This window comes from Notechis scutatus, chromosome 2 (genome assembly GCF_049901735.1).
Source record: "Notechis scutatus isolate UNSWTSFEM ecotype Mainland chromosome 2, rNotScu1.2, whole genome shotgun sequence".
Taxonomy (NCBI): Eukaryota; Metazoa; Chordata; class Lepidosauria; order Squamata; family Elapidae; genus Notechis; species Notechis scutatus.
The window spans coordinates 225,941,531-225,956,329 of record NC_142010.1 but is presented as its reverse complement, the minus strand read 5'-3'; the positions used below and the strand labels follow the sequence as shown (position 1 = coordinate 225,956,329).

The 14,799-nt window shown below is 41.8% G+C and overlaps 1 protein-coding gene across 4 annotated transcripts in view; it reads left to right on the top strand.

Annotated features, from left to right (window-relative positions):
• Positions 1-14,799, top strand: part of SLF1 (SMC5/6 complex localization factor 1) — a 35,465-nt gene that overhangs the window by 11,919 nt on the left and 8,747 nt on the right. For all 4 annotated transcript variants that reach the window (XR_015748125.1, XM_026672502.2, XM_087958173.1 and 1 more), the window contains exons 8-13: positions 1,024-1,176; positions 2,239-2,405; positions 9,384-9,521; positions 10,738-10,900; positions 12,471-12,618; positions 13,237-13,382. Coding sequence is in view for 3 of the 4 variants with exons in the window: in XM_026672502.2 (XP_026528287.1) it covers positions 1,024-1,176; positions 2,239-2,405; positions 9,384-9,521; positions 10,738-10,900; positions 12,471-12,618; positions 13,237-13,382 (915 nt within the window). In the remaining variant the exon portion in view is untranslated. The remainder of the gene's footprint in view (positions 1-1,023; positions 1,177-2,238; positions 2,406-9,383; positions 9,522-10,737; positions 10,901-12,470; positions 12,619-13,236; positions 13,383-14,799) is intronic.

The following is a 14,799-nucleotide window of genomic DNA, read 5'->3' as shown; positions in this document are numbered from 1 at the left end:
TTTTTCTTTTCCTCTTGTCTCACTATAAATGCTATTCTGGAAGGATTGAATTTCAGCAGGTTCTTTTTTACCCAGAGGTACTAAGCATGTAAGATTGTATAGTGACAGCCATAGGTTTTTGCTTAAGTGAGTATGAAACTGCAACTGCTTGTTCCTAACTTTAAGAAGAAATCTAGTTTAATGTACCCATATTATTTTTAAAAACAAATTCTTGAATAATAAACATTGTTACTATAAAAATGAACTAATTCATTGGTTATAACTGGTTATGCTCAGCAACAGTAATTACAGTCCCAAGTACTAAAAAGCTTACATGTACAAAAAGTGTGCACAAAATTCTGTATTTTAATTCTCTGGATCATTTCAAAATCCCTACTAAGGACGCTTTGTAAATCTATCTTTTATGTCTATTGAAATATTGACAGGAATATCTCAATACAAATGCATATTTCATAGTAATTGAACATTTGTTTAGAGTGTGAATCCTGCAATTAATGATAACATTAGATAATGCAGTGAAATAATATTGACAACACATGTAAATCCCTGGTTAAAACATAATGATAACAAACAACAATGTCTTTGTTGTCTCAGATGTTTTGTAGTTTCAGTACTAGCAGTCTTGTGGGAATATTTTTTGGGAAACTTATGTACACAGTTTCAATTTTTTAATCTAAATGCAGTATATCTGTAACACTTTTTTTGAAAGTGAAGTCTTAAAAACAGTTTAGGTCTGGAAATTTAGATTTGTTTGTTTATAATCAAGTATAAGATAAAAACAAATGTTAATGAAGATTCTTGTAAAATTGTGGATATCAGTTATCAACCAGTCATAATAGAATTTCTGTTTTATCAATAACCCAAATTTCAAGTTATTATTTATGCTGTTAAGTTATGTTCATACGGAATTATAACTGATTAGTCAACAAATTCATATTATGAATCCAGAAAGATTTTTTTAATTTTTGTTAGTACCTAATAAAAAGTATGTTAATAATAATTCTTAAAAGTTTTACTTCTTAGCTTGCAAATGCTCCCTGTTCCAGGGGAAACAAGATATTGGAAGAACTAGTGGATGATCATTTTTTACCAATTGCAATCACAGAATTTTTCTCTGGAAAAGATTCTATTCCTCCAGCTAAACTAATTCATTCTCTTTTACAGCATATTCTCCAGGTGAGAACAATATTGTTACTGTAAAAAAAATTACATCTTGAAAGTATTAGTATTAACCACAGTGAAACTCAGCTATTAATGTTGAGATTGTGAAAATTAAGATTGGATGGTAATTTTGTACCTTTGTACATTGGGATATAATTTTTGAGGTGTACATTTAAGTCAAAGACACATTAAGCAAAAATTGATTTATTGACAGAGGAAGACCCAAAGAGAGGCCTAAAGAAAGCTGGGGTTGCACATCCTCTTTGTAGACTTAAACTATACATATGATTGACTATATTAGCCAGACATTTCACTGGATATAAAATCTCATGTGCTTAGTGAGATCAGTGAGACTGTTAGGATGTAACTGTGAGATAATGGGGGCAGGACTACAAAGACAGTGGTGTTTTGAAAGAACAAAGAGGCAGTATGTAATGAACATCGTCTAGTACAAGGTTGTCAAACTCGTGGCCCGTGGACTGGATGTGTCATGTGCTGGTCATGCCCACTCCTGGTTTAATGAAGGGTGGGAAAGTCTCAATACATCATGTGATGATACTGTGACGATGCGAGTTTGACACCCCTGGTCTAAGCGAGTTAGTTTCCTTTACTTTCCCAAAGTTCTGCTCATCTTCCAGTTAACTTTTCACAGCTTACCAGCATTCCTTCACCTTCTAAATGTTAGACGGCTTAGCTGACAGTATATAGTTTTCTTGAGAAAGTTTTTGTAATGGGATAGTTGGCCAATTTAATACCATTTAGTTTAGTCAGTGCTTCATTTTTTTGGAGAAGATGGTATTTGAGTTAGGGGTAAGAGTTTTTAACTTTGTCAAAATCATCTGTAATACTACCTTCAACTTTGTTATGAAGAAAGTGGGTTGCAGTGAAGTAGAGATTCTGCTTAAATGATAGATCCCCAAAAGTAAGAATATGATTTGATAAAATATAGAAATTGTGTGTGGGTGTGAAATAAATCACTCTTAAATTCTTCAAGACATTCAGTTTTAAACTAAAATAATAATCCGATTAAGTTTGGAGCAGAACATGAAACTGATAAACATTCATGCTTGCTTACAGGGAAATTCAGACCCTACCCTTTCTGTCCATTTTTTTCATATAATGTATACTCTCCTCGAACATAATCCTCCTTGGAAATCACCTTCTATGCTAAGGTATTACCTTGAAATTCTTCAGTGTCCTGTTTGTAAGAATGGAACATGGTCTCTGATGGAAACACTTGTCAGGTAAAACCTTAATGAAATTATTACATCATTGCTGAAGCAACAAATAAAGTTTTGGTTTTTGATTTTCATATGAAGTGAATGTTTGTTAAGAATTTTTTTTCTGTTGAATAGCTACTATTTGATAGGAATTTTTTTTTGAAAAGCTTTGGAATCAAAGCTAGCAAAAAGGTTAATTGCTTTTATATCAGATCCACATTTTCTAAAATGAAGAGGTTCATGAGCAAAACCATTGTAAGTAATTTAAAACTGTCAAAATGATAGTTCAATTGCATACAAAGATACAAGGATTATTTTTTTAAAAAAAACCCTATATTGCTGTGCTTATCTGTGTTGTCAGACAAATATTGGATTTTTAACAACCTCACAATAAGTGGAACCAGTAATTGTAGAGCAATAGATCATCAAAAACGTATGATCTCTGAAGCACCTTGTACTTTCCTGATTTATGACACTTTGTTGTAGATATTATTTTATATATTTTTCTGTACATACCGAACAGCAGTGCAATAAAAAAACTATATATAGTTCCTTATTTTGAAAGTGTCCATTTGAAATTTCCTTTCTATACCTATCAGCAACCCTTTCTCCTTAGAGCTGTTCGGATCATCCAGATAGTGGGTGGAGCTTCAGTCTCTGCTGTTGTAGGCTGAGCTTAATTTCTGAGGAACTTCCATCACGTGGCTTGTCCTTGCGTTCCCCAGTTTATGCTCAGCCCTCGTGCAGAGTAGGCAGTTTTGATCGTGCTCTTGGCCGTTCTCAGCAAGCCCTATTTGATTCGTGTTCTCTCTCTTATCAGGTTGTATTGCTTCATTTCATTTTATTTCCCCTTTTAGCCCTGCGCAGTTGTCTTATTTCGTTTTTCTCCGTTTCCCTGGGAGGCCCTTCAGGCCCCAGGGGGAGCCAGGGGGAGGGCTAGCAATATTTATAGGCTGCCCCCCCCCACCCTTTCAATTGCCTTGCTGCCGTTTTTTTGTTGTCCGTTTGGTTTAAAATGCTACGTTTTCGCTCCGTTTCCCCCCCCCCGATCTTCTGCTTCGTTTATTGTTTAAACGTCGTTCCGTTTACTTAATTTCCCCCTGGGGACTCTGGATTGCCCCTGGGGAGGCCTCCAGTTGCCGCTGCCAGGCCCGGTAGGCCCACGAAGTTGCGGCCGCCATTTTGGATCCGCCTCGTGGCCGGGCGCCATTTTGAGTCAGCCTTATCTCTCCGATCGATACAGCGGCCCGTTTTAAGACAAAGCAGGCCCGGTAGGCCTGCTTAACAGTAGCTGGTGTTGGACATTGGTGATCCACCTTCTGATTGGAGGCTCGTTAGCTTTTCTACGCTGTTGGATTCCCCGCAGCCAGCCGTAGCGGCCGCGGTAACGCTAACCTCCACTCCCACCCAGTTTTTTTATTTGTCTAGGAGGGCAGTCTGGTGCAGGCCTGCTTCTTGCCCTTCAAGGCTCCTGCCGTGATTTCAGCAGCCTAACCATATAAAAAAAAAAGAGAGAAAGAGAAGAGGCAACAAGCCCTTTTCTGCTATTACAAGATTTGCTCCAAATTACAAAAGAAAAAGGGCGGCCTAATTATATCATCTACAAAATAAATAAATAAATAAATAAATAAAGGCATTGAAACAAGACCAACAAATTGATCATAACTAATTGATTAAAGGCGGGGGGGCACAAAAGAATCTCCCAGGGCTCCCGGCCTTAATTGCAGGTCGACCCCTAGGGCTCCAACCACCTTATACTTGATCTGTTATCTTCATCAATTATCTAAAATGGCAGAAGGCAATACCTCAAGCGGCCCTTCTTTAAAGGCCAAACAAAAAACCCGACACCTGCGCAGCCAGGCTAAAGAGCCCACCAAAGCCTCCCAAAAGGAGGCCCTAAGGCGACACAGGGCGCTTGAAAAAGAGATAAATAAACGCGCCAAATAAACTCTGGTTTAGTGCCCCCAGCACCAGCCACTCCTTCTATCTCTACTCTCCCTCCCCCTCCTGCAGTCTTTCCCTCCCTCTCCAGGCACAGCCCGCCCTCTCAGGGACCCGGAACACCAGCCAGGCAAACTCCAGAGGCTACCTCCACGCCCACGGCCACCGGCCTGCGACAGGAGGAACCTCTCATTCAGGCGGTCCCGGAGCAGCTCAGAACCTGGATGGAGATGGCCATCCGCCAGGGAATTGCGGAAGGGATGCAGATGATGGCTAGACCGGGGTTGCCTCCACAGACCACCGAATCCGTAAGACCATTCCCTCTCATTCTGCAGCCCTCCCACGAGCAGATATCTCTTCAGGGGGGAGTCTCCCCATCAGTTAGGGACGACCAGGAGGAGGTGGAGGGGGATCTAGACTTGTGCAGGGAAGAGGAGGACGAGGAACAATTTGACTTGGGATCGCTTCCTTACAACGAACCCCTTCCGGACTCTGAGCCATCAGAGCCTGAAATGTCCGAGGATGAGGGGCTCACCCCCAACATTCCCGCCTTTGTAGGGCTCTTTAAGCCCCAACTATTTAAATCCCTCCTCTACAAAGCCAAAAACATCTCCGGTCTAACTACCCAAAGCCCCTCTGATCCCTCTCCCTCAGTCCCAGAAGGACTAGAGGACTCCATGTTCAAACAGCCGGTGATAGAGGCTGAAGTCATCCCAGCCCCCCATCTTCTTGGACCTGATCTCCAAACAACTGGCCTCTTCTACCGCCCCCCCGGCCCCTTCGGTCCATGATAAAAGGTTCTTCAACCTTGACCCAGAGCTCTCCAACCTGCTAAGCACACCGGATGTTGATGAGCCTGTCGCGGGTCTAGCCTCTTCCGCCCTCAGTGACCCGCTGGAGGCCCTGAGGCCGGAGGAGAAGAGGTCGGAGCTGGCCCTGCGGCGTGCTCACCAATCGGACGCATGGGCAATCAGGGCGGCCACGGCCGCTTCATTTTTCATTAGATCATCCATTCGCTGGCTTCGCCAGCTTAAACAACATGTCCCGAATTCTAATATTCGCACCCATCAAGACATAGCTAAGATCACAGCCGCGGCAGAGTTCTCAGCAGACGCCACATTTCATTCAGTAAAATTCTCCTCCTGCGCCATTTCTTCCCACGTCTCGGCCCGCCGCCTGCTCTGGCTCAGACACTGGCAGGCGGACCTCAAAAATAAGATGAAACTAGCCTCCGCTCCCCTCACGGGAAATAAACTATTCGGACCTTCCCTAGACCCTCTCCTAGTTGAAGGAAGGAATAAAAAGAAATACCTCCCATCCCTCGTCCATAAGTCAGATCCCAGACCGCTACAGCCCTTTCGGAGGACTTCCTTTCGTCCCTATCCCCAACCCCCCTTCCCTCCCAGATACCAGAGGCCTCCCCACTTTGGCTCGGGACAGCCCCAGGGTTGGCCCGACTCCTTCGATAGGCACAGAAGAGGCGGAAACTTTAAGAGGCCCTTTCGCGGCTCCGGCACCAGGCCCTTCCGCCGCTCCAGATAGGCCCCCTGATTCAATTCCCATCGGCGGGCGACTCAAATCCTTCGCCAACCAGTGGGACTCATCCACTTCAGATGTCTGGGTCAGGGATACCGTCAGGTTTGGCCTTGCCCTCGAATTCCTTTCTATTCCCCCCGATTTCTACATGGCATGTCCCCTCTCTAAAAACTACACCAAACGCAACCTTATGGACTCAGCAATTCGACATCTACTGGAGATACAGGCCATCCAGCCCGTTCCTCCATCCCAAAGGGGACAGGGATTTTATTCACACTTATTCGTGATGCCTAAACACACAGGGGGATGGAGGGCCATTTTGGATCTAAAGCGGCTAAACCGCTACCTTGTATATCGCAGATTCAAAATGAACACGCTGCAATCCATCCTCCTGGGTGTTAGACAAGGGGACTGGTTGTCCTCCATTGATCTATCTGAGGCATATCTACACATCCCAATCCGACCCTCCAAATTCCTGCGCTTCAGTTATAATAATCTCCACTTCCAGTACACGGCCCTCCCGTTTGGGTTGGCCTCTGCCCCCAGGACCTTCACCAAGGTTCTGGCTGCTCTAGCTGCCCACCTCAGATCCATCCTGGTACGGCTCCACTGCTATCTGGATGATATCCTCATCCTATCCTCCACCAGGGAACAGGCTATCAGGGACACCCAAGTCACCTTTTCCGCCCTCCAGGAACACGGCTTCCTAATAAACTGGAAGAAAAGCCAACTGGTTCCTTCCACCAGGTTACCCCACCTAGGGACCATCATAGACACAGTTAAGGCAAGAGTGTTCATCTCTCCGGAGAGAATACTCAGCATCCAACAATCAGTCAAACTTATCAGACGGCTCAAGAGGGTCTCTCTCCTTGAGCTAACCAAGTTACTAGGTAAAATGATATCTTGTATTTCCGTTATTCCCTGGGCCCGATTCCACTCTAGATCCCTCCAGTGGTTCCTGCTTCCGTATCAAAGAGCCGGCTCCAGCAACTCCAGGCGCAAGGTCAAGGTCTCGCCAAGGGTTCTCACCTCCCTCCTTTGGTGGAGCAAGGCGTCGATTAACAAGGGCTGCCTCCTCAAGGAGCCCCCAAGAATCACCGTCACCACAGACGCCAGTCTGTCCGGATGGGGCGCCCACCTACTGTCCCTTACAGCCCAGGGCAGATGGTCAGCAGCAGAGAGCAGGTGCAATATAAATTGGTTAGAGCTTCGAGCCATCCACTTGGCCCTCCGCAGCTTCCTCCCTCAACTTCAGGGTTGCCACGTTCTCATTCTCACAGACAACATAACAGCAAAGGCTCATCTCAACAGGCAGGGGGGCACTCAATCCGCAAGTCTAATGAGGGAGACCGAGCGACTCTGCCGGTAGGCAGAGTCACACCTTCTTTCACTCAGAGCAGACCACATTTCGGGCATCGACAACACCCGAGCAGATTGGTTGAGCAGGGCTACCTTAGACCAAGCAGAGTGGCGCCTCCACCCGGACCTGTTCAGGGAGGCGGCAGAAATTTTCGGTCAGCCAGTAGTAGACCTGTTTGCCTCTCCCACCAACACCCAACTGCCTCGGTTCGTCTCAAGATTCCCTTCCCCAGGGGCAGAGAACTACAACGCCCTGAGATGCCACTGGCCCTCGGGCCTCCTTTATGCCTTTCCCCCTCTGGCCCTGGTGCCCAGAGTCCTCCAGAAGGTACTCCACGAGAGGGCAGAACTGATCTTGGTAGCTCCCTATTGGCCACGTCGCTCCTGGTTCGCGGATCTCTGCAGCCTATCCGTAGCCCCTCCCTGGAGGATCCCAGCAGACAGGATCTCCCTGTCTCAAGGCCCCCTTCTCCACCCGGACCCCCAATGGCTCCAACTAGCCATTTGGAGGTTGAGCGGGAACGTCTGAGGAGGGAGAAATTTTCCACTGAGGTTATCAATACCATCTTAGCAGCCAGGCATCCCTCTACCAGAAGGATCTATGACACCACTTGGGCCACTTTCCGCAAATGGTGCATTAATCTCCACATTGACCCAACGGTACCATCTGTTGCCCAAATTCTCGAATTTCTTCAGGAGGGCCTCAGTAAGGGACTGTCCCCCAACACCCTAAGGCGCCAGGTGGCAGCCCTATCCACCGTCATTTCCTGCGAGGGGGTTACCTCCCTCTCTCATCACCCATGCATCCGAGCCTTTCTGAGGGGGGCCACAAACTTACGCCCGCCGTCCCTTCACCGATACCCGACCTGGGATCTCAACAAGGTCTTGATGTCCCTCACTAAACCACCTTTTGAACCCCTAAGAGTGGTTCCTCTCCAGTTCCTATCTTATAAAGTAGTATTCCTGGTGGCGATCACATCAGCCCGTAGGATTTCAGAGATCGCTGCTCTGTCTGTTAGGAAAGACCTGTGCGTCTTCCATCCCGACCAGGTGGTCCTCCGACTTGACCCTTCCTTTCTACCGAAGATTAACTCGGTTTTCCACAGGGCCCAAGAACTTATCCTCCCCAATTTTTGCCCCAAGCCAACTCATGACAGGAGATACTATGGCACACTTTAGACGTCAGACGTGCCTTGCGGATTTATATTAAGCGTACTCAGACCTTCCGCAAATCCGAGGCCCTCTTTATATCTTTTCAACCAAGGTCACAGGGGTTCAAGGTACCTTCAACCACCATAGGCCGTTGGATCAGGGCGGCCATCTCCAGGGCATACCAGGCCCAGGCCCTCCATGTGCCCAGGGGTATTACAGCTCACTCAACCAGGAGTGCGGCTACTTCAGCCGCCTGGGCTACCCAGGCCCCAATACTTGACATTTGTCGGGCAGCGACGTAGGCCTCCCCGTCACCCTTCATCAGGCACTATAAAATTGACAGGTACGCGGCGGCGGAAGCCTCGTTCGGTAGAAGGGTCCTAGAGAGGGTGCTCAGGGATTCTGATGAGTTAACAGACCAGACGGTGTCCCTCCCGTAGGACAGGCCCCAGCTTTGGTATGTCCCACTATCTGGACGATCCGAACAGCTCTAAGGAGAATGGGCGTTGGTTCTTACCTGACACGCCATTTCACTTCGAGCTGTGAGGATCGTTCAGCCCCTCCCTTTTTCTTTCACCGTCTGGTGGGGTCTTGTTTTCAGCCAATGCACTTTAAGTCTAGTAAGAGGAGGGCACGATTGCCTGGTTTCCTCTCGTCTTCGCATAAACTGGGGAACGCAAGGACAAGCCACCTGATGGAAGAAGGAGGCGTTCCTCAGAAATTAAGCTCAGCCTACAACAGCAGAGACTGAAGCTCCACCCACTATCTGGACGATCCTCACAGCTCGAAGAGAAATGGCGTGTCAGGTAAGAACCAACGCCCATTTTCATGCTCAGCACAGTGTTTTGGAAAATTAGACCTCTGTTCTAGTAAGTTGTAACCCCAAAGAGAACGCTCTCAGAACATAAAGAATTGGACTTAAATGTAAAAGTCTGGATGGTGAATAGAAAAGGCACATGAAAATATGTAAAATTGATAGTATCTTAATTATTGTGGGGTTTTTTTCCTCTATAGGTCTTGTCTTTATCACAATGATATTTGTCATTCAGTCATGGACTCAGAAACTACAGATGTGGACAGAACCTTTCACAAAAAATTGCTGACATTTGTTATGAATTTGTTTGAGGCTGAAGTGTTGGCATTAACAAGAAGGTATTTTATTTTCCTTTTAGACTTTATATTTTTAAGGTGGATCTTATTTTATAGTAAATGTGTTCTCTGTTTCAGAGATAGGCTATGTTACTTAGAAATGTATACATTAAATATTAGGGCTGTGCATCACTTAGGTTTCAGCTGTGCCTTTTCCTGGGATTGTGTAGCTTCCTAGGACACTATCATTTAACCCAGGAAAGACATGTTTGATTTCAGGAGTTTCAGGCAAGGGATTACAATTTGTGTCTATGTGTGCTGCAAAGCACCTTTTTGCTTTCAAATCCCATGAGATGTACAGCCCTATTACAATAATTAATTATTTTGTGACATGTATTTAAATTGTTTTTTTTTTTTTTTAAGTATTGAAGGTGTTTTGTTTTATTTGAAATTTTGGGTATTTAACTGCAGCAAATTTTACACAACCTGCAAATAAAGATCACAATTTGCTGTAATACATGGTAAAGTGCATTGGAGAACTAAGAGACAGATATTACATATTACAGTTTAGCAGTTCTAAATTTCCAGAATGCAGTTGCTTCCTCTGAAATGTATAATCTTTATCTTAGTTATTATCAAAATCATAATGTTTCTTACAGCTTTTAAGGACATATTTGTGGGATGAGAGTCCACTCTAGCTCAGGTATGGAAAATCTGGTATCCTCCAGAAATTATGAACTGTATCATTTTCTTCATTGCTTGAGAATTACAGGTCTTGTATCCAAGGGCACCCGGTTATTTAGCCCTGATTTGCTAGACATAAAGAGTTATTTAATGTTGATTTCACTTTTCTGCCTTGCTTTCCATAATATTTTCTGTATCTTTCTTAGTTTTGAATTTCTTACATACATACAAAAATTTTCTCGTAAGTTAAGATAACAGTATTACAGCTTTGCTAATAGGCAATCTTGATACTCATATTTATTGTGTGCTGTGGTTGAGCTATTGAACTTCAGCTATTCCTTTGTCCTTTGTTTGAAATAACAGATGGGGTAAAATATTTTGTTCTTCAAGAAGCTGCCTCTAAATGACAAGACAGTAAGCTTCTACATTTTATATGATTTAAATGAGACCTAAAACATCCCTTCATTGTTTATCACACATTCTATAGATTCTTTGTTATACTGTTAAATTCTGCAGGTTTTGACAGAAAATATGCAGCATACTGAAGTCTAACAAATTAAGTAGTTAAATCCAGAAATGAAATTTTCTTTTACAGGCTTTATGAAGGAAGTGACTCACATAATCCTCCAGTGATGCCACAGACTGTTGTTTTGAACACCTTTTGGTTAGGAAATGATTCAGTGCTTTTCAACAAACAAATAAATATTCTAATAGACTGGGTCATATATTCATACAGAGAAAAGTACAGGACAATTGATGTAAGTGATTTACCTAATATAAATATAAAGAAGGAGAAATAATATTTGTAGATGTTCTACTTTCTCTCAGAAAGGCTCTGTTAATAAATATTTGTTGTTGCATACCTTCAATGTAATACAGACTTGATATTTTAATATATAAATACTTGTATATGAAGTATACATCTAGCGACTGTTTCTTGGCAACAGAGCAGACACACAGCTTTTTTTCTCAAGTCAATGAGATAGCCAGCAGGAAAGGCCACAAGTTGATCTGACAAGTCTTTCCTGCCTTTCTATGCTCCATGCCCTGCCCTCCTTCCCTCAGTCTTGAATTCACACACATGCACCCAGTCCTTCCCTTGACCTCTCTCACTTAACACCCAAGCCCTCCTTCCCCCAGTCTCCCTCCACTCACTTAACTCACTCCCTCCCTCACTTAACACCCAAGCCCTCCTTCCCCCAGTCTCCCTCCACTTGTATACATGCACTTATCCTGTCATATTCCTGTGTTTTTTACTTAGGACTCCCACCACTTCCCATTTAACAACCTGTGCATCTTAGGGTTACAGCAAGGATTGCTTGGATTCCTATATAAATCATGCTTTATGACTGCATCACTTAGTGATGGCTGCCCCAGTCTCAACTCTCGTAACTCAAAAGGTTATCTGGAGTGCTGTTAACCAAGTCTAATTCTAATGCAAGCTAGGTGAAATGGGTGAAATTTATTCAGAATTATAAAAATAGAGGCTTCAGATTATTGATTGATTCTAATATATTCAAAATTATTCGTACAAAACAGTGCGTTTGAGGGATAGATATATAGAGATTATGGTAGCACCTTGTGACCAGCCATCTTTTGACGGCATGTGGAAAGATAAAAAGATATTTAAAAGCTGAGAGACATTCTACTTTTATGTATATGTTACTTCATTGTTACCAGAATCTAATCCTAGAGATATTTTTTTTCTTAACTGTATTAGTTAGCTTTTATGGAAAAGAACACCAAAACAATCCCTTATGTTCCACCTGAAAACCTGACAATTACCTGCATTACATGAGGAAGAAGAATTGTCATTCCTAATGAATATCTCTTTCTTTTGCACGAAAGACCCAGAGTGCCTCAATTTTGTCATACATATTTTTCACAAAAATGATAATTTTGTTCTGTGTCATCCCACAGCCTGCTAAAACAACCAACCTGATTTGAAAGATGTTCAAAACCCTCCACTAATTTCTATGAATTTCAGCATGCGTCACCCACTCATTAATTCCAACTTCCCTTTAAAAAGTCCTATTCTGCTGCAAAATAAGTTAATAAGTATTTGTATCTTTTACCCATGCTAGATTATAGATAGATAAGAGCTGTTTTTGTGGCCTTTTTTTTTTTTTTTTTTTGTATTATATTGAACTACCCTTGAAATTATTTGGACTACATCAGACAGTTTATGTAGCTTCAGATTGGGCCCATTATCTTGAATCAGTAATTTCTTTATTCCTAGCAATTTATTTATTAAAGTGAATAATATAGAGATTAATATGAGTGTATATTAGTAAATAATAACAATATAGAACTTGTACTCTTTTTCAGGTCTTCAAACATAAAACAAGTGAGCTATTAAATGCAGTTTTGGGAGCTGTTGTGGAATACTGGATTATTTCAGGCTTCATAATGGACAGAAATACGTTGCCGTCTGTAGCTGATGACCTTGCTTCTTATATTGCCATTTCGTGTGATGGTAATGTTAATAATTAGTAATTAAGAATTAAGCATTATAGCCCTTATTTATAGCCTTTATTATATATAAATGAAAAACTTGTTTAATATTTTCAATATGTGCAGTAGAGCCTTCATCTACTATTAATTCTCTGCAACTTTTCTCCTTGACACTCCTTCTCAAGGTGTTTTTTTAATCTCAGAATCTAGTGATTGACATCGTTAAGCTACCCATATTAAGTCCCTTGATTTTGTGGAATATTACACTAATTCTTTATCATTATACTGTAACTTAAGATATTCATTACAGGTAGTTCTCATTTAATGACCTCAATTGAGCCCAGCAACTCTGTCTGTCAGCCTTCCCAAAGTAGATCAGACAGGAAACGTGACCAAATGAGTTAATTCTAGTTTATTGTAAGGCATTTAACACAATGTTTCAAGTCTGAAAGTACAAACCTTCCTCTATTTCCTGATAGGATAGAGAGAATCAGTTTTTACTTCAGATAATTAAATTAATGATAATTAAAATATTTATTATTTATTCATTAATGCTAAAAATGTGATGTTTAGCAAATGTTACAAGGGATTTTTTCCAAATTACTGGGCTAAGGTTTAATGTTTCTCACCTTATTTTTAGATTTTTCATATGAGGAATTAAAAGTATTCATTTCTTCTATCCCATCTCTGTGGCTTGAAATGTTTGTTGCAGAAGCTGTGTTTAAAAATCTGTATTTCCAAAACAGCACTCTTCTTTCTAATGAACTGCTTTCACTTCAAAAAATGGTAAGTCCCATTTGCTCATTTAATGTTATCCTGACCTGTTCTTTACTGTTGGCTTCATCTCTCTCTTGTTGTGAATCTGCCTGATTTTCAGAAGTCCTAATGTGTGGATTGTAGAAGTCCCCAGTCCCCATCTTCTCAAGGAAAATATGCTCTCTGTCATATGCAGCACATAAAAAAATTATTGAAGTATGGAGAGCCATAAACATGATCTTGGAGAAACAGTATGATAGCAATTAACTATTAGCATGATTTAAGCCCATAATTAAAGATATGATTTGAGACAGGAGTCTCAAACTTGGCAACTCTAACAACTCCTATGCTGGTTGGAGAATTCTGGGAGTTGAAGTACACAATTCATAAAATTGCCAAGTTTGGAGATTCCTGGTTTAAAAGAATACTAGAAAGAAACTCAAAACTTGCTTTTCCTTAATTCCCGAGTATACGAGGGAAGGAGGGAAAAATGCTGTCAAGCTTTCAAAATCCTGTTCCTATACTCTACATATCAAGAAAACAAGAATTCCATTATTACTTGTGCAGTCTGTATCTTGATTGGGCTGCATTGAAAGGCTGATAACCAACTGAACATGAAAATATTATTTGCATTTTGCATACCTTTGTATTTTGCATATCTTCACATGCTTATGATTTGTAATACATTGAAATCCCTGCAGCATTTTTTAAAATTCCACCCAAAAACCTTGTATCTGTATCAGATCATTCCCATCTTGTGATCTACCTAGGGTAGAACATTACATTTTCTTTTGGAATTTTCCTTTTGAGAGGACAGGTATTCTGATATGAATACCTCTATCATTTATCTGTACTGTTCCAACACTATTTGTACATGAAATTAAAAAGGAAATTATGCTTTCTCTTTAAATAAAAATTGATTTTGTTTGTTGATGGGAAGGAAGACCAAGTCATCTGCTTCTATAGTAACTGCTCAGCCATGAGTTTACACAATAGAAATTACTATAATTTTTATATATTTTTAACCATGAAAAGGCAGCACAATGGATGAGAGTGAGGTGATGCGTGGAAGGAGATGATGGCCGACCCCCCTTCTTTATGAAACAGGAAGCAGGGCTGGGGTAAAAATTCAAAAGACTTTCGAGAGGAAATTTAAGATCTCTAACTTTCCATGTTAGCAACTTAGCTGTTCTGTTGCACCTTCAGATTTCTTGATCAGAGACTTTGTGTTTCATATTCATCTTTTCTTATCTAAGCCATTTTATTTGCTCATACTCTTATCTGTTGTGGCCTTCATTTAACATTAAAGTAGGACCCTGAAAAGAGGATAAATAATTATAGTTCCATTTAGAAGTTTAGGTACTTCAAGTCAAACTGTGTGTTTCCTGAGGGACTATAAGCTAATACAACCTCAGCACACATGGTACAAAGTAAACACAACAGCTTT